This window comes from Pieris napi, chromosome 7 (genome assembly GCF_905475465.1).
Source record: "Pieris napi chromosome 7, ilPieNapi1.2, whole genome shotgun sequence".
Lineage (NCBI taxonomy): Eukaryota > Metazoa > Arthropoda > Insecta > Lepidoptera > Pieridae > Pieris > Pieris napi.
The window spans coordinates 4,180,480-4,205,242 of record NC_062240.1 but is presented as its reverse complement, the minus strand read 5'-3'; the positions used below and the strand labels follow the sequence as shown (position 1 = coordinate 4,205,242).

At 31.7% G+C, this 24,763-nt stretch overlaps 1 protein-coding gene across 1 annotated transcript in view; it reads right to left on the bottom strand.

Annotated features, from left to right (window-relative positions):
- LOC125051408 (neuroligin-4, Y-linked-like) overlaps nt 1–24,763 on the bottom strand; it is a 55,336-nt gene that overhangs the window by 13,755 nt on the left and 16,818 nt on the right. Inside the window, exons 2-4 of the mRNA XM_047651699.1 lie at nt 14,596–15,053; nt 12,687–12,904; nt 2,967–3,119 (exon numbers count right to left, since the gene is read on the bottom strand). Coding sequence (XP_047507655.1) covers nt 2,967–3,119; nt 12,687–12,904; nt 14,596–14,930 — 706 coding nt within the window. The 5' untranslated portion in view covers nt 14,931–15,053. The remainder of the gene's footprint in view (nt 1–2,966; nt 3,120–12,686; nt 12,905–14,595; nt 15,054–24,763) is intronic.

Below are 24,763 nucleotides of genomic sequence, written 5' to 3'. Positions count from 1 at the left end.
TTGTGTCTCCACGACTGTGGGTAAATATTTGAAATGTTTGAGTTAAAATAATGCAATAAACATGCGTTTGAATCCGTTCAAGAAAGACATATATTAGTTAAATATTAATAGTGTGTAAAATTTAATATACCGATGAAAACTATGACCAGTTAAGAACATACGGTAATGAAAATTGTAAGATGTTCTTTGGGGAAATGATACCCTACCTTTATCTTTAAAGTAATAAAAACCCGTCTTGAAGCAAAATAAATTACCCACGAGGAAAAATTTCACTTAGGAGATTTTATCGAAACATTTCCTTTTATAAATGGACGAGGCGCATTTAACACGGTAACAAACGATATAGTAAGAAATCTTAGAAGAACTCTGCCAGTTATTAAAAAAAGGATTATTTTAAAAGAAAAAGTCCAAAGAAAGTATAATTAATTATTTAAGAACAACAAATAAAAGATAAATCGCAAAAAAAGGCCTGAATTTTGCGATTCTGCGAGACTTCAAACTTTAACTATATTTATTAACACTTTGTTGCTTTATATATTTCGTACATTTAGATATCATAACTTGAGAGGGCAAGGGCGGCTTATCGCTATCAAGCGATGTCTTCCAGACAACCCTAGTAAGGAATAAGAAATACTAAGGGTAATGTGCGTAACTAAATTAATAAAATAAAATTACAGATACAATTACAAAATTAAAATAAAAAAAGACAAGAAAAGACTAAAATCTAATCATAAGATAATATATATATACAATTACAAAAAAATCTAAATGTAATATAAATTTTATAATAATAAAAGTCACGAATAAATAGATGGCTATGATATAGTGTACTACTAGTAGTGTATTACTAGTAAAGAGGTGTTTAAAGAGAATACTCTTAAAAGATTCCTTTTTTAACTTTTAATAACATTGTTTATAATATTTTTATGAATAAGATTATAACGTTTACTTCACATCTTATCTTATACACTACTCTGTGTTATTCTTAGCTCTCTTTTACTACTGATTGCCTGAAAGAGATTACGCCGCTACACTGTTTTATGTTTTCTTGTAATGTAAATAAATATGCAGAAAACCCGCGTTTTAGATTAAATTTGAAGGTTTGTTACCTTCAAAATTTAATCTTCCTTATATAAGGCTCCATGTATTCCTACATTTATGTATATCTGTATATTTGAATCTTAAAATAGTAGAAAAATCAAAGGAAAGAAAGTCTGATTATTCTTGAGCGTTCAATATAATTATGCAAGTTCTTCCACGATGGCTTCGTCACGTTTCACTTTGCTTAATTAAACATTTCTTGTAGTGACTTTAATGTTAATACACGTCATTCCAATGTGAACTATATGACGTAAAACATACGACACACTTTCGTATGGATTTACTGAAGTAATTTAAATTTTAATGAATTCATTATCGCGACATTTTCATGTATGTATGGCTTTGAGCGGAGTGCTTGGAGTAACTACAAAACGCGACAGTGCCTGTACTTAAAATATATTGCAATGAAAATATATAGCACGCTTCAACGTTGAATTTTAATGTACTGTGTATACGATGAGAGATAAAACAGGTGAAACGTATGAAAACTATTGTTTATTAACTTTTAGTAGTAGATAAATTAAAAGCAAAGCTGACTTACTTGACTGCTTCAATTAGAATTTCAAACAAACAAAAGCGAAAAAAAGGCTAGTTCCTATATAAAATGAAATGTTATGATAAATTAACTTTTTAAGATTCACTTATTTTTAATTAATTATATTCATACAATAAATAAATGCAGTGGCAAAAAATAGTTTATTAAAATAACATAATAATTCGTTAAATTTAGCGCAATGCGGAAACGAAATTAATTACATTAGGACAAAATTAGGTCCCGTCGACAACTAATTACTTTATCTAATTAATCTTCCGTTAATACAGAGCAAATTGATTAATCACTCTAGTTGGTATAAAATCAAGGTTGCCATTTTTGTATACATTTTATTGTGTAATCTGTAATTTATACTACGAATAGAAGTTCTTTATTTAAAAAGCAGTTACATTTTTAATCTATAGACAATCTTATCCCAAGTTTATTATTATCTATAATAAGTAAATGATACTCTTTAAATAGCGTTTTTTAAAATTCAAAGTTTTTCAAAGTTGTTAATTGATAAGTATATTTTATATTCCCTACCCGTACCCGTAATAAAATAAAAGTATATCTCTCGTGACCATTTGCTTTTTCTAATAGGCAAGTTAAAAAAAGCCTCAGCCTTTTGCCCGATAACGCCGGCGCCGTCGATTTCTTTGGGTCTTAGTCCCTTGGTCTTCTTTAATGGGCAAGTAAGACTAACACACGCTTATTATGTCTATATTTTTCTTGAGCGAGCGAGTTTGAATTGCAACCAGGAACTTTTCTTTGGACTTATAACTTTATTATTATTCGTGGTATTACCAAATTAGCGCGTACCAAAAACTCTTCATTGAAATAAAATTACTTAAACGGTTATAAACGCAAATTTATTATATTACATACTTGACGTTTTGAGTTATTATGCAGCAACCGTTACGGCAGCAAGACGTTGAAGTACTTAATCCCAATATTTTTTAAAGAGTTACAGGACACATTACAACAGCTTTATAAAGTGCGAGTACCAATTTCAAAAAAAGAGTTTTTATATATACAATGTAGCGACTCCCATGTAAACCATGTGAGGTTTGAAGCCACAAAATCTGTTAATTTAAAAAATAAATAATTCACTAAAAATAATGCTTTTCAACAACCGCGATTAGCGAGAGACTTCTACAACTTCATTTATAATCACTTGTAATTATTATTTAAAGTCCATTGAAATGTAACCATAATATTATCGCCACTATTATTGCAAGGTTTGTATTTTCATATTATGGCAATTTCCTTATTGCGCGAATGCAGAATAGCAGTTTTTATTTATAATAGTAGAAATAAAATTGATACATACCTAATATACCCAGCCGGTAATTTATAGTGATAACAACAAGGCCCGCGTAACTCGCAAGTACGGAGCCATCGTACACATTACCGGAGTTCCACTCAAAAGCCTCGCCATGTATGAAAATCACGACGGGATACTTCGCAAGTAACGTCGGACCAACTGAAACAAAGTCTTCGTTAGTTCGATAAGTCTTTATGCATGAAGTTTGTAGCATACAGGCTGTAACTAAATCAGAACGAAGTCTAATTGCAAAAGCGATCATACAGTAGCAGGCATTTAAAAGGCCGGCAACGCACTCGCGAGCCGTCTGGCATTGAGAGTGTCCATGGGCGGCAGGATCACTTAACATCCGGGGATCCTCCTGGCCGTTTGCCTCCTGTTCTATAAAAAAATATCCAATAAATATATGAAACTGCATTTAAAACAAATGCTAAAAAATACAATAAAAAAACGTGTGGCACTCGGGGACTGCCGCGGTAATGCTATTGCATAGCATTTTTAATCAACTTGTGCAGTTATAATTATTTATTTATTTTTTATTTATGCAGTTTTTTTTTTCTTTGATATTAATTCAAGTTTTTTCTTTGATATTATTTCAATCTGCCACTCTACCAGACTCAGACCAAAACGCCTATATAGTCTGTCTCACTCTAACGCGTAACGGCTGCACCGGCCGCGCTCACGCTACGTCACCGATCTCGTCAGAGATATGGGAATGCGCAGTATGCGTTCTGTCCCACTCTAACGCGTATTTGCCTCACCTATATTACGTCATCGTGTGTTAGGTTTTTTTCGTTACGGAATTTCTTGATTCGGTCGCCGCGCTCAAAGCCCGCGATAAAATCTATGCAATAGCTTATCGATGAATCGACTTCAAATTATATAGTTGTATAATTGTGACAAGTGCATTTTGATTCGCTAAAATACAATATTAATTAATATTACCTGTTGCAAAATATGATGATAAATAGTATATAGGTACGAGTATATACTAAGGATTCACCCCAGGTTATAAATGATCCATAAAGATCCAATTGACAAAATGAGGTCAGGTTATACTTTAGCAAGGCATTCATTTTCAGATAAAACCTAGGTTTAAATAAAATATATCGTGACATCTGTGGTATACTGCTTTTAAGAGTTAGTACCATAGTACGTATTAAATGAATTGATATTTTTATTAATTCAACATTTTCAATCAAAAGAATTATAAATTATCAGATTATTGTGTTACAATGTACAGGTGACCTTTCTTGACTAAAACTATTCCGGTTAATAATCGGCCACACACACGCCACCATAATAATAGGCAATATTGTGCACCAAAACAGTATTAAGAATTAAAAAATAACTTGATAAATGTGTGTACGAACTCATTGATGACAATATAGAATAAATATATATACTAGCTGACCCGGCAAACGTCGTTTTGCCATGTATATTATTTCTAGGAAACATTTTTTAAGTTCTATAAAATATAGACCATCAATAATAAAAAAAAGGGGCTAATTAAGGATTGTATGTATTTTTGTTTGATGTATCATAAAAAAAATTAAAATTAAAATCTCGTCCAAATACAAAATTTGAAGAGAAAATGTTAATAAACGAATCGTAAATAACGTTATTATATAATTCAATGATATATTTTTTTTATTATATAATTTAGTCAAATGTTCTATTTAAACATGTAATATTAGTGATTAATACGTTTAACAGCATTCGCTCAGTATCACTTCATTTATTATTCATGAGATTATTTTAAACGACTGTTAAATTACGGTTTTGCATACATTAGACTGACTGACAAAGTGGAGGAAAATGTATGAGGCCTACGTTCATTAATAGACCAAATATGTGAGGTGATGATGATGACGATGAAAGTGTTGTTTAAATGATCTTAGTTTTTGACTAATACAAAAATTAATCTTGCATACCGTTCTGCATTATTAACCCGACATTAGAAAAAATATCTCTATGCAATACCAGAAAATACTAAACACAATATGACTATTGATTTGTACTTTTGTAATTTGAAACTACTCCTGATTGCACTCCATATTTGGATAATGTAGTACAAAATCACTTTTCAATAATTTCTTAGAAATGCTCATAGATTCATAGTTATGCTTGTTACACTAGTGAGTTTGTGTAAAATAATAATTGCAAACATAATCGAAAAAAGTGTAACCCAAGTTCTAATCATGTCTGTAAATCAATCTCTCTCAAATCTCAATTATTCATAAAAAGTTAGTTCACTTTCAGAACTAAAATTTATTAGTCGATAGACGACGCGTCGACTTTATATCACTTAATGATAATCTGTGATAAAAAAATCAAAACAGACGTCTTTTTTTAATTAACTAAAATAAAATAAATCAGTGGCGCTACAACCTCTTTAGGTCTTGGCCTCAGATTTCTGAATCTGTTTCATGATCATTTTTAAATCTAATAGGCAAGTAGGTGATCTGACACACGCCGTCGACTTTTTGGGTCTAAGACGTGTCGGTTTCCTCACGATGTTTTCCTTCACCGTTCGAGCAAATCTTAAATGTGCACAATGCACATAGAAAGAAAGTCCATTCGTGGATATATCTTTATATCTATATAATAGCCGGGGATCGAACCTAGGACGTCAGGTATGAGAGTCGCAAGCTAAAGCTAACCCTATTTTGTTTTTTACTACTACTAAGTAAAAAACAAAAGAGGGTTAGTGTATGGCTGTAAGGAACGATGATGTTCGTGATCATAAATAAAAATAAAATAAATTTTATTTTATATAAATAAATCAAAGACTATCTATTCCTAACACTGAAACAATAGTCACGCAATTGATATTAAATATAATTATCCCCAATATTCGATAATCCAAACGTTCATTTCCAAAGCTTTAATTTGAAATTAATTATAATGATTATGAAACCCGAACATTTGTTTTGTTACCACAAATATCTTCCAATTTCAAATACAAAACTTTGTTCTCAATTGCGGTGAACAATATATCAAATCAAGCGTTTGAAATACGTTTCTATTTCGATGATAGCTTTCGGCACCGGAATATTTGGCAATAAAAAACTTTAGCCGATACGATAGATTATGTACATTCACTTTGGTATTTGAATAACGGCAGTCAATATTTGACGAAAACGTTTCGAATTTTTTCAATATTATTGATTTTTGATCTAAAAGGCAGTACGCCCGTTAGAAGCGAATTTAAATTCTGAAATTGTTTTAAAACATTGGGGTTGTATTGTTTTAATAATGTGCAAGATTAATTTTCATATTATTACAACTTTTGAAAATATATCCTAATATTATAAGGAATAGGCTTTTAAATTGAAATGGATAATAATTATTCACTCATTCATGAACGTATCTGTCAAATTGTGTTTACGCTGTAATGAAAGGAAACAAATGAATAGTTTTAACTTTGCTTAAAAGGGTACTAGTAAGGGGGTTATAGTGAATTTTAGAATTCATTTATGTACGTACTTGTGATAAAAGGTAACATATTTTTACAATATACAGCTAATTACAGTTTTAATTATTCCAAATAGTACCAGAAAATCAACATGAGAAATATAAAAAGTCGTCGTAGTGACTGGCTTTTGGCCCACTTGGAATATCTTCAAGCAAAACAAACACAGTGGAGTAGCTATTACTTAAAATGTTTGAATTTAACCTACTTTCGCATTCACTTAGCTTTACGATTCGGAAAATGATACGAACTATTCTTATGCGACTTTTGTGCATTGTGTGATAGGTTTTCGTTTTATTGTCACTGTTTAAGCGGGGATTTCGCGTTCGTAATGGAAACGGCTTTGTATTTTTGTAATTTTTATGTAGTTTTCTTATTTTCTTCGTATTATATATATCATAGAATGTAGAACTATTGTAAGTACGTAACAAAATAATCAACAAATATTATATAATAATAGGGTTATTAAAATAATGATTACAACATTGCCTTGTAATTGTGTAATTTCTTTTAGACAACAAAGCAAATTATTTTTCCACAAATATAGTTAAATTAATTAATATGAAATTATTTTAGGCACTAACTGCCACTCCAGCATCGACAGCTGAAACAGCATTTCTATTATTCTTTCATAGTTTGGCATAGTCAATTACTTTGCAAATAGGTCAATGGTACAATTCATAGTGAAAAATCGGTATATTTTTTTTTAATTTCATCAAATTCGATGCACAAGTACTTATGCTTTTCATTATGAAAATTCTACGCCGCTTCAATAGCGAACTTTAACATACAAAGCTCTATAAAAATAAAGATGTAAGTAAAGGATATTTCCTAAGAGCGCCCCCATTATGAAGATAGCCGAAATAATTCATGACTCCATGAATAATGTGGACATTCAGTCAGACTGCACGGTATGTATCTCATATACATGCAAATGAAGCACTATTTCGTGTTTTGTCAAGACCACGTATGACACAATTCTGGGCTTCTAGTATATTTAAGTGGGTGTTTTGTCCGTCCGTTACTGACTTTTTAATTATAATAGTAAAGCGATTCTTCCCGACTTGTTGTGCTCTAATTGTTTCATTTGATTTGCAGGATTGTTAATTTTAAGCCTCATAGATTTATTGCAATATATATGAACGTATAACCGTTATCATACTGTATTTCAGCAAAAGTAATTAGAATATATTTTTAAGTTTTCGTAAAGAATAACGACTGGTATTGATTTACATTTACTTCCACAATGCCAGTCAGTATATGGAAGCGCAAATAATTGTATCTTTTAGTAATGGTTCACACGGTTAATATACTAGTTTACCGTCAAAACATATATAAATATGCATGTACTTTATAATTCCTTATTACTCTTTTTTTTAAGCTAATGCATATATTTTATCGAGGGCTTTGAGCGCGGCGAACGAATCAAGAAATTCCGTAACGAAAATAAACCTAACACACGATGACGTGATATAGGTGCGGCCAATAGCCGTCTGAGCGGGACAGAACGCATACTGCGTCTCACATCGGTCTGGCGTGATCGGTGACGTAGCGCAGGTGCGTTAGAGTGGGACAGAACGCATAGTGCGTATTCACATCTCTCTGTCGAGATCGGTGACGTAGCGTAAGCATAACGGCGGATATGCGTTAGAGTAAGGCAGACTATATAGGCGTGTTAGTCTGAGTCTGGTAGAGTGGTAGATTAAATTAATAATAAAGTAAAAAAATACTGCATAAATAAAAAATAAATAAATAATTATAATTGCATAAATTGATAAAAAATGCTATGCTTTACCGTGGCAGTCCCCGAGTGCCAATTTTTTTTTTTAATTTAATTTAGCCTCGCGAGAATTGGGTAAAACTTGTGGGTTTCATTAAAATAAGGTTTAACTTTTTAAAAATAAATTTCGTTACATTATTTTTAATTAAGAATTATTAAACTTATATATAGCATACTGCAAATCAAGATGACGGAATGTCAATGCGTTTATTAAAACAGTAACAATGAATTTTGTTTTAAATTTCATAAATTAACCTAATTTTACCTTTCGCATTCAAAATGAATCACAATATGAAAAACGTAATAAAGACGATGGCTATTGTTATTTACGTCGACTGGTCTGCGGCGACTCAGAATGTAATTAAAATTTTCGTTCCTCTAAGAGCTTCTTGAAATTTCATTACTCTCCCTAAGTTTTATTACCTTTCTATAGAACTATTCAATTGAAAATAAATGTTACCCTAGAATTGTTCGAAGATGTTCTTTGTAATTGATTTCTTAGGAATTCTCAAATGGTAAAAATCATTCATTTGGCTGTTAAATTCAAACCAATAACTTTACAGACCGCCTTACAGGAGTATTGTTGGACGTTTAAACGTTTTATCTTACTACGATTGAGCTATTGAAGATTAAAAATAACAAATATTAATTAAACTAGGTAAAATAAACAAGGGTTGTTTGCTCCAGTGACCTAAATATTGCTGATCTGTTGAACCGACAAAACAATTTCAATATCAAGTAACGATGTGGCTTTGCCATTAATGAAATATGAGATATCAATATTTATTCCATCAATAAAATGTGAACATATATAAACTCATATATTTATTTATTATTTACGTACTTCTAACATAAGTTATATATAAAAACATTGTTGTATGTCCCGGGTATGTATTTGTATGTGGGGTTGTGCTCATTGCATTAACCTAATTATAGCACTGTGGATATTTTTTTCGTACGCTTAGCAAGTGAAGAATATATATATATACCTATAGCTTTTTACATATTAAAGCCTAAGGGTGCGTATATGGTCGTTTCAGCATACGCGCTTCAAAAAACCAGTCGCGCGTAAACTGTCATATTTCGGCGCGTTCGCTCAAACTGGTAGTGGCGTCGTGTTAGTTTCAATTCAACGGTTGTCGCGCTTATACGAGCTTAGAAGCGCGTCAACGCTCGTACGAGTTGCGCGTGTTCCAAAAGGCGCGCCTACACGCGCCTACATGCGATACCAAATAAGAGCTTATAAACTGGCCATAGACGGACCGCATGTTGCAGTCAAGACAAAGCGTCCAATACTACAATCAAGAGAAGAGCCTGGAATATTTCATACTTTGTATCCCCAGCTGAGAGAAGACACTAAAAAGTTTTTCAACTACTTTAGAATGTCCGTGGTTTCATTTGAGGAATTAGTTAGTACTAGCTGGCCTGGCGAACATCGTACCGCCTAACAGTCGATTTTTTATTTTTTTTAAACTTATTCTGCTATCCGGGACACCGGTCTAGCAAGTAAGATAAAAAAAAGAAAGTTGATAATACAACAAATACATTATGTCAAAAAATTAAAATTTACCTTCCCGGAACCCCTCCACTAACACTTGAACTTTATGATATTGTATTAAAGTTCAAATTGCCTTTAAATATTATTACGAATATTTTTTTTTCACTCAATTTTTTTTAATTTTTTTCTCCGTAAGAACCATCCTCGTACTTCAAGGAATATTATAAAAAAATAATCAGACAAATCGGTCAAGCCGTTTTCATGTTATGTCGTGACAACGGAAAACGGGTTTCATTTTAATATTTAAGATTTCAATTTATTTGAGGGAGTGGCGCGCGGTCGGCAGCAACCGCTTGTAGCGGTCCGTGTATGGTGGGTCCGGCAGCTCTAAGCAGTCGACCGCACGGCGAAACTCGACCGCAGAGCGACTGCTCCGACCGCTCAGGAACTGCTCGAGCGGTCCGTGTATTGCGGATATGAATTTAGTATGGAAACTGCAGATCGCCGTGCTGCGACCGCTTAGAGCAGTCGGTATCGGCTGCAACATGCTGTCCGTCTATGGCCAGCGTTACACGCGTAAAAAACGCTAGTCTGTAACTGCCCTTAGCACGAACATTGCGTACCTAAATCGAATATAACTTGTAGAAAAGTAAAATGTTCCTGTATAGAAAACTTAAGAAGCGCTTCGTGGGCGTATTTAGAACTGAATCGAAGCACAAACTTGCATCGTTTGAATACTTAGACTATGCAAATTGTTTGAATATTCGATATTTTTTCGAGTTTTCGAACTAAAATTATCGCATTGACGTATAAATGATGAAACGATCGTTAAGCTGGAGCTAACTACAGCGTTTGACGTTTAGACGTCAAACGCTAATATTGCTTATCTTATATCGTGATATAGCCATCTCTGGATCACGTCAGGATGCTTACGAGTGCGTTGCCGGCCTTTTAGTTATAATAAACTCTACTTTATTTTAAATCTTTCTCGGTTATATACGAATATAAAAAATTAGGACACTGATCTAATTATATTAAATACTAGTAGACCCGGCGAACTTCGTTCCGCCTAACAGTCTAATAATATCGTGTTAACTTTAGTTAAACTTAATTTTGGGTTTAATTAAGGTAATTAATAACATTAATACAACTTTTTTTGCAAATACAGAATTGTTTTATTGCTTGCCATTGCGAAAGAAGAATGGCAGTTTTACACATTAGGCCTCTTCTCTCTAGCGCCAATATTGCGATACTGCATGTTAAAGCACTTTCTGATATACAAAAGGTTTTATTTTGTTATCCGGCGTAGAAGAAAGTGGTAGGTTTCTTTAATATGCGTAATTTTGTCAACAGATGGCACCACATGCTGTTTGCATTTGTAAAATTAATTAATTAATTAATTCTTATTCAATAACTTATCAGATATTTTGTCACTTATTCTGATATTCGGAGCGGAGAAGAATCCACCAAAAAAGAGATAACATCGGTCCAGCCGATCTTGAGTGGTGTAACTTTGTTTCATATATTTAGATGATAAAATTTTCAATGTATCTAACAATAATAATAAGGTGGACTCTAAGTCAATAAGGCTCATGAAACATTTTATTAAATTTTTGGATCTCTATAGTAAACAATTTAATTCCAAAGTGATATTTATAATAAACAATTTATTGTACGAAATTCAAAAATATCGAATTATTATAAATGTTTTCAAGTTATCGATACCAGTTCTGCTTGTACCAATTCTTTCATAAAACTTGAGAAATATAACAGGTGCACTATGAAAACGTTGGAAATTTCACAGTTTTGAATAAAGCGAATATTTGCCTGAAATAACGGCTGTTCATTTCTATAATTTATGACCGCTTAATGGCATATAATTACGTAAAAGAGTGAATAACTTATCGCAAAACAATCAGCTTTTCATATTAATAAAGCATTTTATTAAATCCTTTGCTCGAAATTTGTGATTAAAAGTTTTAATCAAATAATTTATGTGCAGTTTATAATTACTGTATATAATTATATGTAGAATTAAAAATAATTATGCAGTCCAAGTATCGTGCACTGTTTAATATTTTAATAACACGAATATCATATTACTAGATTAAACGATTAATTATTAATTCTTTATACAAATATACACAATTTTATAGTTTATTTACATTCTGTAAATGCATATTTACTGCTTTACAAAAAGCAATTCTTCACTATTTTTAAGTCGACACACAAAATGGATACAACTATTTACTATTAGACCCAATGACATAAAAAGTGTTTGTACAAACCTACTTACAGCAAATAAATCATTTATCATTTATCATTGGATATCATTCACAATAATCCAAAATTACCAAGCTATTAAATAGTATTAAGTACTGTGTTAGAAGACAACCCATTAATATACGAGTATATACACCAGCCGACCCGGCAAACGTTGTTTTGCCATGTATATTATTTAGTAAACTTATTTTTAGTTCAATAAAAATAACTATCTACTAATTATAGTAGGTGCTTATGTTTATTAAAAGAATAGGGGTTGATCGTAGAGGTGTGAAAATTAAGGGTTGTATATATTTTTGTATGCTGTATCATAAAAAATTAAAACAAAATGTTTGTTTAAAAATTAATTATAAATTTAGGGGTGGAGACCACCCTTAACATTTAGGGGAATGAAAAATAGACGTTATCCAATCCTCAGACTTACTGCATAAAAAATTTCATCAGAATCGGTTGAACCGTTTCGGATAAGTATGAGAACGAACATTGTGACACGATAATTTTATTAGATTAGATTTAAGAAAGTAGGTTATATTACTGGAAGGCTGAAAATCTATTTTTTAGTTCATTTTGCACCTAAAATTGCACAATCATTAAAATATAATAAAGTCCATCCATTCTGTATGTGGCAAAGACTTTTAAAGACGATATGTTCCACATAAGAATAGAACAGTAAAGCCAAGGCTGACTAACCTTGAACCGGCGTATAAATATTCATATACAGACAATCTTCACTCTGATTCTTCAGTCGCGGTAGTAACCTTCTCAAGTACTCGAGCCTGCCCTTAGGCATACGTTCTAAGGCAAGTGTCTCGTTATCAATGTCTGGCAACCGTTGGGGACACACTGGCCCCATTTGGTCAACGGTTTTCACATCGTCCCAAGGCGCTGGGGCGCGGGTTGGAGCGAATCTGTCGATATAAAAATATTAAATAGATTAAATATTAAGGTATATTATGTAAGTTTTGATATCTACTTAATCTTTATATATATAATTCTTCTGTGAGTGTGTATGTCACTGAACTTCTCTCTATCTCTATCACATTGAAACAGTGGTCGCAGAATATTTACAGGCTTTGAAACCGATGGCGTGATTAAAGCAGCTGAGATAGATGTAAAATTTAATTTGACATTTACTTAAATTTATACAAAAAATAATATTGCTATTCTATTAATGTAACGATTCAATTTTAAATATTTTTCATGCTAAAAATAGGCTCTACGTTTTAAAGTCGGACCGATATATGTGTATTATATAGTATAGCAATAAAAAAAATCATGCGAAAAATATTCATGTATGAGTAACACAAAATGTATATAAAACTTAAACGCGTCTAAACTAATAATTTTTATTAAATTTATTACATCGAATATTTTGACCAACTTTCAATCTTTGTAATTATAAATAAAGCAAATGCTTGTACATAAACCTCAATTCAAGTCTTTGAACAATAAAACTACTGCAGTTGTTTGTTTAAAGTTTAAATTGTTTTGTTTGGAATTTCATTAACTCAAATAACGAGATGTTAACCTTATAATGAATCTCTCTCGTTTGACTTTATTATGGATCTTACGTAAATGACTTTATGCTGCGTTTTAATAAAGGATTTTATTATCATGTTTTAATATGCAATTTTATTAACATTCTAGTTTACCGTGACTATAATAACACAAGTTATTGTATTTTATTTAAAAATCTTCAATGATAACTGGAAGTAAAACATTAAGAGTGAAATAAAGCTCTTAATAGGTAAATGTTATAATTAGTCTATTTTTTTCTTCCCTATCATACATCGTTCCATCGATCATTGACATATCTGTAGCTTTGTATGCTGCGCTTTAGTAGGCACCCAAGTTTGAGATCCATATGTTATTACAGGTAGTATACAAGTATTGAGGAGATTTCTATTAATTACCATGCTCGTTTTCTTATTTTTCATGCCTTTTTAAGAGCCCAAAAGCTCTTCCAGCCTTTTGCTATTTGTCGATTTATTTTATTGTTGCATCGGCCATAGATATTGTCTGACCGAGGTACGAGTATTCAGCTACGAATCGATGCATGATACATACGATGTATGATAGGGAAGAAAAGAATAGAAAAATAACTACGGTAACAGATGTAACAAAAAATAAATAATCTAAGTGTAAATGGGCGGCGAATTTGGCAAGAAGAACTGAAAAGTGGAGCACAAAAGTACTAAACTGTTGCCGAAGGTACAGCAAACGAAAGAGAGGGGGACAACTTAGAAGGTGGATAGACCAATTTAAGGAAAAACAGCAGGTGGTACATGGCAGAGAGTGGCACATTGCAGACAGGAATAGCAGAGAAGGCCTGTGCCAAATAAGGGCACACAGATACACTTAAAGATAATTGAAATAGAAACGTGTTTAAATGTAAATGTATCGGAACTAAAGGCTATCATTATTATTATAATTGGTTTATCAATAAATTATATATCGTAACCCTTTAAGAACTTTTAAGCCAACAGTTGTTTCTTTGAATTCCGGAAGGAAGTAAAACTATAAGGAAATAAAACTATCTTATTATCTAACACCATACAAAAAGACTAGTGAAAATAGAGTTGTAGGTATGTTTGATTACCTATTTGATCCAGTTGGTGGTGTTGCGTATGGTACTCCCAAATAAGCTTCTACTGGCTTCAAGTACTTATGCTGATCCATAGGTAATATCACACCCTGTAATTTACCGTACCGGGTCCCAATTATTCTTGTCCTCAGCATAGAATTCCTACCAAAACTATTACCACTCGACGTCACACTGAACAGTAGCACTATCAATAACACTAATATTATCCTCCCTTGCCAATCTAATTTCAACTCTAACTTTAAACTGCTAAAGTTTGTTTTCGCTTTTATTTTTTGCAAATACTGTTTAATTGAATTGCAGAGGTGTAATGGCAGTCTCTGTGAAGCCATTTTCTGTAGATATCACCTTTGGAGACCCATTTCGGTTTACGCGTCTTTGGGGGATGTGTTCATTTGTCACTCGGGCATTTTGATTGATTGGGGTGTTCACGTTAATCTGACACTTTGTGAAACCTGCAACAATAAACAGAGATCGGTTAGCCGATAGGGTTTAGTGAGTTTGACATAAATCCTTGTTGAGTAAATCTAAATAACTTTCAATTATTCTCTAGCGAAATAATAGTTTACGACTTATAATATCCAAGTTACTATTATGATTGTTTATTACGTCTGAACGTTAATATTACCTTATTATTTGAATCATCGTAAAATTATATAATGTCAAACAAACAAATTGATAGATTTCCTTAATATTTATCTACTACATGAGATATTGTGTATTCAATATTCTAGTCTTGACAACTTTTATTTATGCGCGGTTTATTGAATTGATAAATGTTACACAATATTTGGAACACGCAGCACATTTTTCGTAATATAGTCACTGAGTGAAAAATGAGTATAGTGATATAATACAATGCCATTACAATACATTTTTACATAAATACGTTCTACCGTGAATTTTAAAGGTTCTTTAAGCCGGAAAGGCTCACGGGCTTACACGCTCGTTAATATAAATTTATTATGAAAATATACGTTTCTTTTTTGTAACTCGTTTCGGTTGCTTTCATTCGTTGTATTTTAATGATCGCGTTGTATTTAATTTTTCATTCTTACTAAGTTATTCACGACTATGCTACAACCCAGTAATTCAATTCCACAATGCTTCCGGTGTCTGTTTCAAATTTAAATTTTTGCAAGTGTATAAGATTATTACGACGCAAATTAACAATGTTAAAGTTGAAAATTATTTATATGTTAATGAATTTCAGCCGTCGGTGTTATGATATATAGGAATAATTTTATGTTTCATACCATTATACATGATATATACATAATATGATGATACAGAATGCTTATAGTTAAAGATATTCACCGCGTCAAATTACATAGATGTCTTTCGACGATGACACCTCCAAATATTTCTGTAATATTGAATAGTTTTCTTAAATACTAAAAAGAGTATTTATCTGGTCTATTGGCGGCGTCCATGCGTCGGGTTGTCTCTCTCCCTATAATTTAGCGAGGGGGCCGATGGCTGGCCATGCGTCATACTCGGGAACGGGTGCTACTTGTGGTTACTGGTCAAACTTGAATTCGTATATGCGGTGATGTTAGTTATTTCGACTATCGATTTGGAGTTGTTCCCACGAGAATGTAAGTGCGTGCTCCTATTTCACTATGCCTCCTTCTGCTAGAGGAGAAATCTTTAATTTTTTAACTGTTTTTAATTTTTTTATCATTATTAATTACTTAAGATGTCACGTGGAACATGGTGTAATGGTTGCAGCTCCTTACAAACGTTTTGTAAAAGAAAAAACTTGGCGATTAAATAGAGTGGCGGAGAGTTAATTGCCAGTTCTTCTCTTCCGTTCTACGCCCTTGATTTGAGAACTGGCAGTAAATGTAAAATTAGAATCATTTCATATATATTTTTTTGACGTTCATGTGTACATAGTCTTACCTATAACGTATGAATAAATGATTTGAATTTACTACGTTGTTCTATCAATTTAATTGATCGTGAGAGATCGATGTATTTTATTAAGCGCTATTAAATGAAAGTATATTTACGTTCATTCTTAAATTGGCATGATACAGCTTTTATTTTCTGTATACGATATTGATTTACAAGACAGAATAGACAATGAGCAATTCCTTTTTTATGAAGCCTCATTCGGTACATGTTTGATATCTTTTGTTTTACGATAAATAATTCAGAGCTTGTAACTGTATCAAGGAAAGGTATGTCAGAGATATTGCTTAAAGCTTTTATTTTTAAAGAAATATCATTTGTCTATTACATACAACAAGATACTAACTCGTATTTTGTTGTATGCTTAGTTCACGAAAACATCAAATGTTGAATATTATATTTTACACGCTTTATATTAGCTTCACCTGTATGTATGTATGTAACCGACTCCTTCGGACTCGATTTTGAGCCACTTTAAACGGACAGATTTAAATCAAACTTTGTACACTTATAAAGAATCAGCGACAATATAATAATTTCATAGGTTTATCTCGAAAAAACAATGAAATTTTTTTAAGTCCACAAAGCAATGCGATTAAATTGAGACAACACGTATTGCTGCTAGGATTAAAAAGTGGAAAATCAATATAGTTTAAAAAAACTATACTTTAACTTACTGAAAAAATATAAGTAAAATATATCTCTGTGCTCTATTGATAGTTTAAGGGTTAAAATGCATTAGTCAAAGATTTATTTCCCTCTCAACTGGATTACGAATACGAAAAAGACTAGACTAGACAACTTTAGAGTTCTCATATACGTTTGTTTAAAGGATAGAATTTAGTGTATGAGGGTGTGTGTGAGTATGAATTTGGTAACAGCAACTGCGAGCTCTGAACTGACCTCGGACCTATTATACTTATTGGGCCGGGGACTTCGTTTAGTGTCATTTTATTAGTCAAATTCAAATTCAAATTCAAAAATCATTTATTCACGTAGGTAACACAATGTACACTTGTGATTCGTCATTAAAGAAATAAATATTAATGATTCTAATTTTACATTTACTATTTTATATTTACAAGGGCGTAGAACGGAAGAGAAGAACTGGCAATAAACTCTCCGCCACTCTTTTTAATCGCCATGTTTTTTTTTTACACAACGTTTGTAAGGAGCTGCAACCATTACACCATGTTCCACATGACATTTTAAGTAATTAATATTGATCTTTATCAATGTTAGTAATAGTCAATATTTAAGTTCGTACTTGTACGTAAGTACAACGGCTAAGATGGTGTAGAAGCACATGCTCTAGACAGTTAAGATTAACTAAAACATAGTCTCAAAACTTTAATGATAATCGCGCTGCAAAGTGTGCGATCAGTCTCGAAATTTCTCACTAAACTGCCTTGCAATGTCGCAATTAAATTCTCAACTGTAATTAGTACACAGAACGATATAACTTTGTAATTAACTCGAATTCGCCTGGGTTTATTCGCTCCGGCGGCGTAAAAAATACGATTCTAAGCATCTGCGTAAATTGTTTTATCTTCAAGACCTTGGAGGTCACAACCTACGCCTCGTTTAAATTATTTGTATTGTTTATTTTATAACGCTTTGATGTTTTATTCTAATTGGTTTTGGGTAGTTTTCTGGGTATAATTAATTTAATCTACCTATTCAAATAATACAAATAATTATTTGAATGATAGGTAGACTATACTATTAGAGTTTCCTTTCGATAAACACCAGTTTATGTACATATTTCAGTCAATTATCGTTACAAATATAAAAAGTATACATACAAACGTTCCTTATATAATGCTCTATCTTCTGGTGTAGATATGTTCTAAAATACATTGGTTAGTTTTTGAGAAAATTACGTTTATGTACATATTGCAATCAATTATCACATAGAAGAAGTATACATGAGAATTTATTTAATTTTTAATTTACTTTTTTTAGCAAAATATTAATATATAAATGAATTTACTAGTCGGTATATTATACGAATAGATGATTTAGTTGAAAATTTTTCTGAGCTCTAACGCCATAACAATTTTTTAATGAAATGAACTTTTTAATGTATTAACGAAAGCTCTTCTTGCGTTACAACTCACGTATATGCACCCTTTATCAATGTGCACTCGAAATGGAGCGAAGAAAATCAATATATCCCCAAGCCTAGTTGAGGAGACCTAGTTAGTTCAAAGCCTATTTGTTGATGCTGATTTTGACAACATACTCCAAAACTGTTTAGATAACCCTTTGAATATTGACCAGCCTTTGATGCTGACACGTGAGGTGCCATGGAATCATATTCTGAACGGTACACAAACATGTATAATACATAGATATGTATGATACATGTTTGTGTACCGTTCCGATAGTATGTGTGTAATTTCTCAACACAATGATGATTTATTAAAAGTTTAGTCTTATTCATTTCAATAACCCTTATTGGAGTTTTTTTAGAATTTTAAAATTTACCAAAACGATATAAATATATATTTTAACAGAAATTTACTGCTATTAATAATTAAAGGTCAATAAACGTTATTTTAATCAAAATCACGTTGGACAGAAGTTTACTGCTATTAATAATTAAAGGGTAATTAACGTTATATATTCTTCTATAGAAAGAACAGATGTGTACAAAAATAACATTTCATATAAATTCCAACCTAAAGTGGAATTAACCAGCGAATTTCACGAATAATAGCCATCTATCAGGCATCGGCGACCGCCATTCAATTACCCATTTATTCTGCGAGACAGGTGAAGCTTGCAAAAGTACCGTATCGGGTGAACAAGAGTAATTCTCGATACAATATGGGCTTTATTTCCGTTTCACTAATTGCCATCAAAGTGATGAGGCTATTGCAGTAAACTTTCGTAGCAAAGTTTCGCGTAGGCGAGCGTACTTTGTTCGAGCAATGCAGATGAATTAATTTTAGACTTACAAAATATTTTTTTGTATTTAATTATAAAAAAACGATGCAACGAAGATTGTTGTAAAAATATTTTATTTAATGGGTATTGGAAAGAAAATAAATAAGTTTTATTTTTGACGCCGATAAAATCAACGGTGTTCCTAGTATTATTGTGTATAAAATTTAATAAGAATTTAATCTTGTAAAGTCTTGTGTTCTGCTAATAACTGACCAAATAGTAATTTCTGCACAGTTATAATGACATTCTTAAATACTGCTCTTTCTTTAGCTTTTTAAACAAAGCTTTAATTGCCATTTAAAAACTATTAAAACCATACAATTGACAACAATGAGAACACCCAAACGATTGCAAACGATTTACTAAAATAAAATATGTCGGACTTTTGTAAAGCCAATATTATTCTTAATTAACAATTTATTCACTTAAATTTCATTCGTATTTAATTAAACTACGAAGCCAATCAAACTGGAGTTTACAGAATTTTTGAAATAGCAAAGCGAAATACAGACCACTACTATACTTTGATTTTAAGTACACGTTTTTACATAATTAATTTAGAAATTTAAAACTTGGCAATATGTAATTAAAATCACACATCGCTTATATCTTACAGTTTTATAAGGTTATATAAAATTCTCGTGTCGCGGTGTTTGTAGTTAAACTCCTCCGAAACGGCTTGACCGATTCTCACGAAATTTTGTGTGCATATTGGGTATGTCTGAGAATCGGACAACATCTTTTTTTCATCCACCTAGGTCCTATTTTATTTTTATTTTTTAGACAAAATTTTTGTTTTCTTATGATACATACAACCCTAAATTTTCAACCCTCTACGATCAACCCCTATTTTTTATTATAGTAGATAGTAATTTTTATTGTACTGAAAAAAATGTTTCCTAGAAATAATATACTACATAGCAAAACAACGTTTGCCGAGTCAGCTAGTAAACTTATAAAACTGACTAAATGTCCAAAGATTTCAATTGTTAATAAGATCGCAAAAACAATTGAATACAGCACAAACATTTCATAGAACAAACAAAAGTAAATATTTAATTTCTTTAAATACATGTAAAATGTATAACTATGTTAACTAGACTTATATGATGACGAAAATAATTTACAGATTTGGGAGAAAATAACAAAGCCTGCATAGTAAAGTATAAACCTAATCACATTTCTATAGAGAGCTTAGGAAAAACATATTTATCTTCATTTAACTTACGATAGTACCCATTAGTGAATTAAAACAACTCAGCAAAAGCTTTCTTGATATCAAATTGATATTTATCATCAATCATTTGAAAGGGAATTGAATTACAGAAATCGTTTAGCCTAGATCTCTTAGTAACTTTACAGATTATCTCTATGTTGTAGTTTTTTATGAGTATTGAAAACTGCCGTGCTCATAATTATGAATAATACTGAGTTTCATTTATCTAATACGAAATTCCATTCGTAACACATGTATATCATTCCACAACTAAGAATTTATTAGGCACTTTTTGCTGTAAGTATGTAGAACCAGCCTATCGAACCAATTCTTACATTTAAAAGCGTACTAATTCCTTAAAAGACGGCAATACTCTTGCGAGTCTTGCGAGTCTTCTAGCATTGTGGATGTCTATGGGCTTAACATCAGACCAGCTGTTTGTGCCAATTATCAGTTTAGGCGTTAACGATTTTTCATTTTTATATTAAGTACGTGACAATTAATCATTTTTAATTACCCGAATTACTAAACATATATAATTTATTTATTTATTAAAATTCACTACATCTAGCAATCTATCTAAAATAAAATACATGACAATTATGGTGAAAATAAATGTTACAAATAATAAAAATATTCCCTTCACTTCCAATTTTATATTTTACTAGTAATTTTTTGCTTAACAATGTGCATTAGGTATCAGATAGACACTTAACAATTTTTTTAAATTTAATTAATCTCTAGTCTGTACCAATTATATCAAGCTCTGGATAGCTGTGTCTATTCTGTTATATTCGCGAAGAATTCGAATGAGAGTCGCTAAACTCCTGATTTGGTTTTTACAGACCGAATCTGAAAAATTCTGCTGATTTTGAAGCTTAGGAATAAATAAGGGATATATAATTAGAATAAAAATGTGTTTTTCATTAAGGGTTGTGTGAATGGTGGTGTATTATTAATTACGTTTCCCTACTGATGCCATGCAAAAATTGTTGTTAAGAACTAGGATCACTTGACAGAATAGTGAATGTATTCAACAGAATTAAGAAAAGGTTTATTACGTTAAATGACTATATAAATTGCTGCTGCTTAAAAACCTTTATTGTTTTCATCACACCGTTTAAGTAATCCAAGGTCCAAGGTCAATTTGAGCTAACGATGGCTACTTGTCATTCGCTACAAAAACAGAAATGGCTGAGATTATAAAAATTTCTTCCGTTAAAACCGCTTAGTCTGTCTTAAATGAGGCCAGAGTAATGTGAGTAGGTGCAGGGTTGTCAACATTTTGTCACTATCAAATATTACTAATTTATGCATTAATTTTTCTAGTATGAACCACCAGATGCTTACTTACTTTATGCTCTGCATTATATGACTATGAATATATACAAATAATTGTTTATCGTTAAAGAGGCTTTATATAATATACATAATCAACACATAACTAGCTTATGTGGTCTCTAGCAGAATGACCAGCGCTGTGGAACATGCAGGGCTAATTACAGCCACAGCACACACGCATTACATACTTGAAACGAACCGAATGGGAAAAGGAAAAAAAAATATATATCTCTCTCATAATATCTTAATATTTAATTTTTTCTCTTTGATTATTGTTATATTGTGTGTTTATGTGTGTGTGTTTTTGTTTGTAATAAATAAAATAATTAATAACATACATTTTATATCTAAATATGTTTTAAACTATGCCCATTTACAAAGGTTTTGGTGTTGCCAAATTGATTCTAATCATGAAAACTGGAAACTTTGATATGTTGTTCGTAGTAGTTAAAAAATGTTTGCTATATAAAATATAAGAATAAGAATTATGAGTAACTATAATTTGGCATAATTGAATAGTGCCAACCCTAGCCTGTTTCTTGACCCGTTTCACTATGAAAGGGCGTGATGCCGCGGGCCCACTTGGCAACTCTGAAAGACTTTTTTCATTTGAAATTATCTGAATACTGTAATTACAACACACAACTAACGTCTATGCAAGTACGACATTCCCTACTAACATATATAGCATTTTTTAAACTGTATTTTATGGAGCAAGAAGCCTGGTTCTCGTACGAATGGAGCACCTAAATATTTAAGAAGAAACTTAATATATGTAAAAGTTACGTGTCCTACCGGTTTTGGTTGGGGTAGCGAATATTTTTTTTTTTTAAAGTTATACTTCTTTAGGCGCGTTATGAAAAATTTATGAGAGTGAAATTTTACTATGCGCGCGCACTGTGACACAAAATTAACAGAATGAAGTTGCCCACGGAAGATGCTACGGCATTGGACATAATTTAAAAACAACATTCGAATAATAATAGAATTTATGTTACACTTAATGTGAACTTTATTGACTATAATGACTCCTTTTCCAGTCTTTGATTATTTAATTGTAATTAATTATTTGCATGTAATCAAAAACTATTTTTAATAATGCCAAAGAAGTATAACTTCTTACGCGCGTACATAAGTACACGAACCCTTTTTTTATATATAAGAACGATCTATAGGCCGGAAACGCAACCACTAAAATGGGTGTCCATGAACTGCGATGACTGCCCATTTTCGGCGTACACTAGTTTGCCCATATACCTATAAAAATAATAAAACCTCATCCACCCGCGCTGCTATTTTCTAACACTGCATAACCCAAATATCTGAGTCTCGGAGGATTTAAAACATTATCGTAATTCAATCATTTTTAAAAGAAAGTGTATATAAAAGCTGTTCTAATAACTATTCATTTTAACTAGAACAATTAAAAACATCCAGTTCTCACACAATAACTTCAAAGCTGATGGAAACATTGTCCCGAATGAAGATTTCTTGTCAAATAAAGAACGTCTATTGTTTTGAGTAATGTAGGCGTAGAATTAATAAACAGAAACGCTCACTGCTTGAAGAAATCAACGCAGGAGAAATGGGAGACAATATTTCGTGAATATTATTCTTCATTTATACAACAATAGTTTATTTTGTGTATTATTCGTATTTTTAATTAGGTTAATGTATTTGACCATAAGAGCAACATGACATGCTGATTAAAAAAATACGTGTAAAAATCGGCACAAAACGGCAAAATTTTTTGCTTTGTAATGCACATATTAACATATTTAGAAAATTAAAACTACAAGCTAAATTAAACCAAAAATTGAGCTTGTTGTTTTAATTTCTTGCCGTGTTTTTTCTTTTATATACACTTGAATATTACAAAAACTATATAAGAAGGTAAGTAACTCTCAATGGCATATAGGGCAGACACATTTCGACGTCATTTTATACAAATAAGTAGGTCACCAATCTTTTGTGACTTCCAAACTAAAACGTTCGTTTGGTCTATGATCGATTAGGCATAGTGAATTTTAAATACATTTTCTTCATATTTGCATTATTGGCTTCCCAATATAAATGCGGTTTAGTGACTGAGGTTGGTAAATCAACGTATAATATGTATTTTAATTGAAAGCGAATTTTTTGTCAAATAGCAGTGTTGGCGTAGTGGCTTCAGCGTGCGACTCTCATCCCTGAGGTCGTAGGTTCGATCCCCGGCTGTGCACCAATGTACTTTCTTCCTATGTGCGCATTTAACATTCGCTCGAACGGTGAAGGAAAACATCGTGAGGAAACCGGCATGCCTTAGAATCAAAAAGTCGACGGCGTGCGTCAGGCACAGAAGGCTGATAATCGACTTGCCTAGGTATTAGATTACCAAATGATCATAAAACACATACAGAAATCTGAGGCCGAGACCTAAAAAGGTGGTAGCGCTATTGATTTTTTTATTTTAATTGTCAGTGTTATCTTCAAACACACTTAGTTAATGATAAATAATACCTAATCTAATCTAAAACCTATTGTTGTTTTAAAAGATATATGCTAAGCAAGAGATATGCTTGTTTGAAAGTGCTAAAACTTTTGTTGCTGCACCTCTAATAATCTGCTTTTTTTTCTCGTACTATTAACCCTAAGGTTGACGATAAAAACCCAGCCAATACTTTTTTGTTGTGCATTAAATTAAAAGAGCTAACAGATACTCACCTGGCAAGGAACATAAGATTATCTGATTTATAAAAA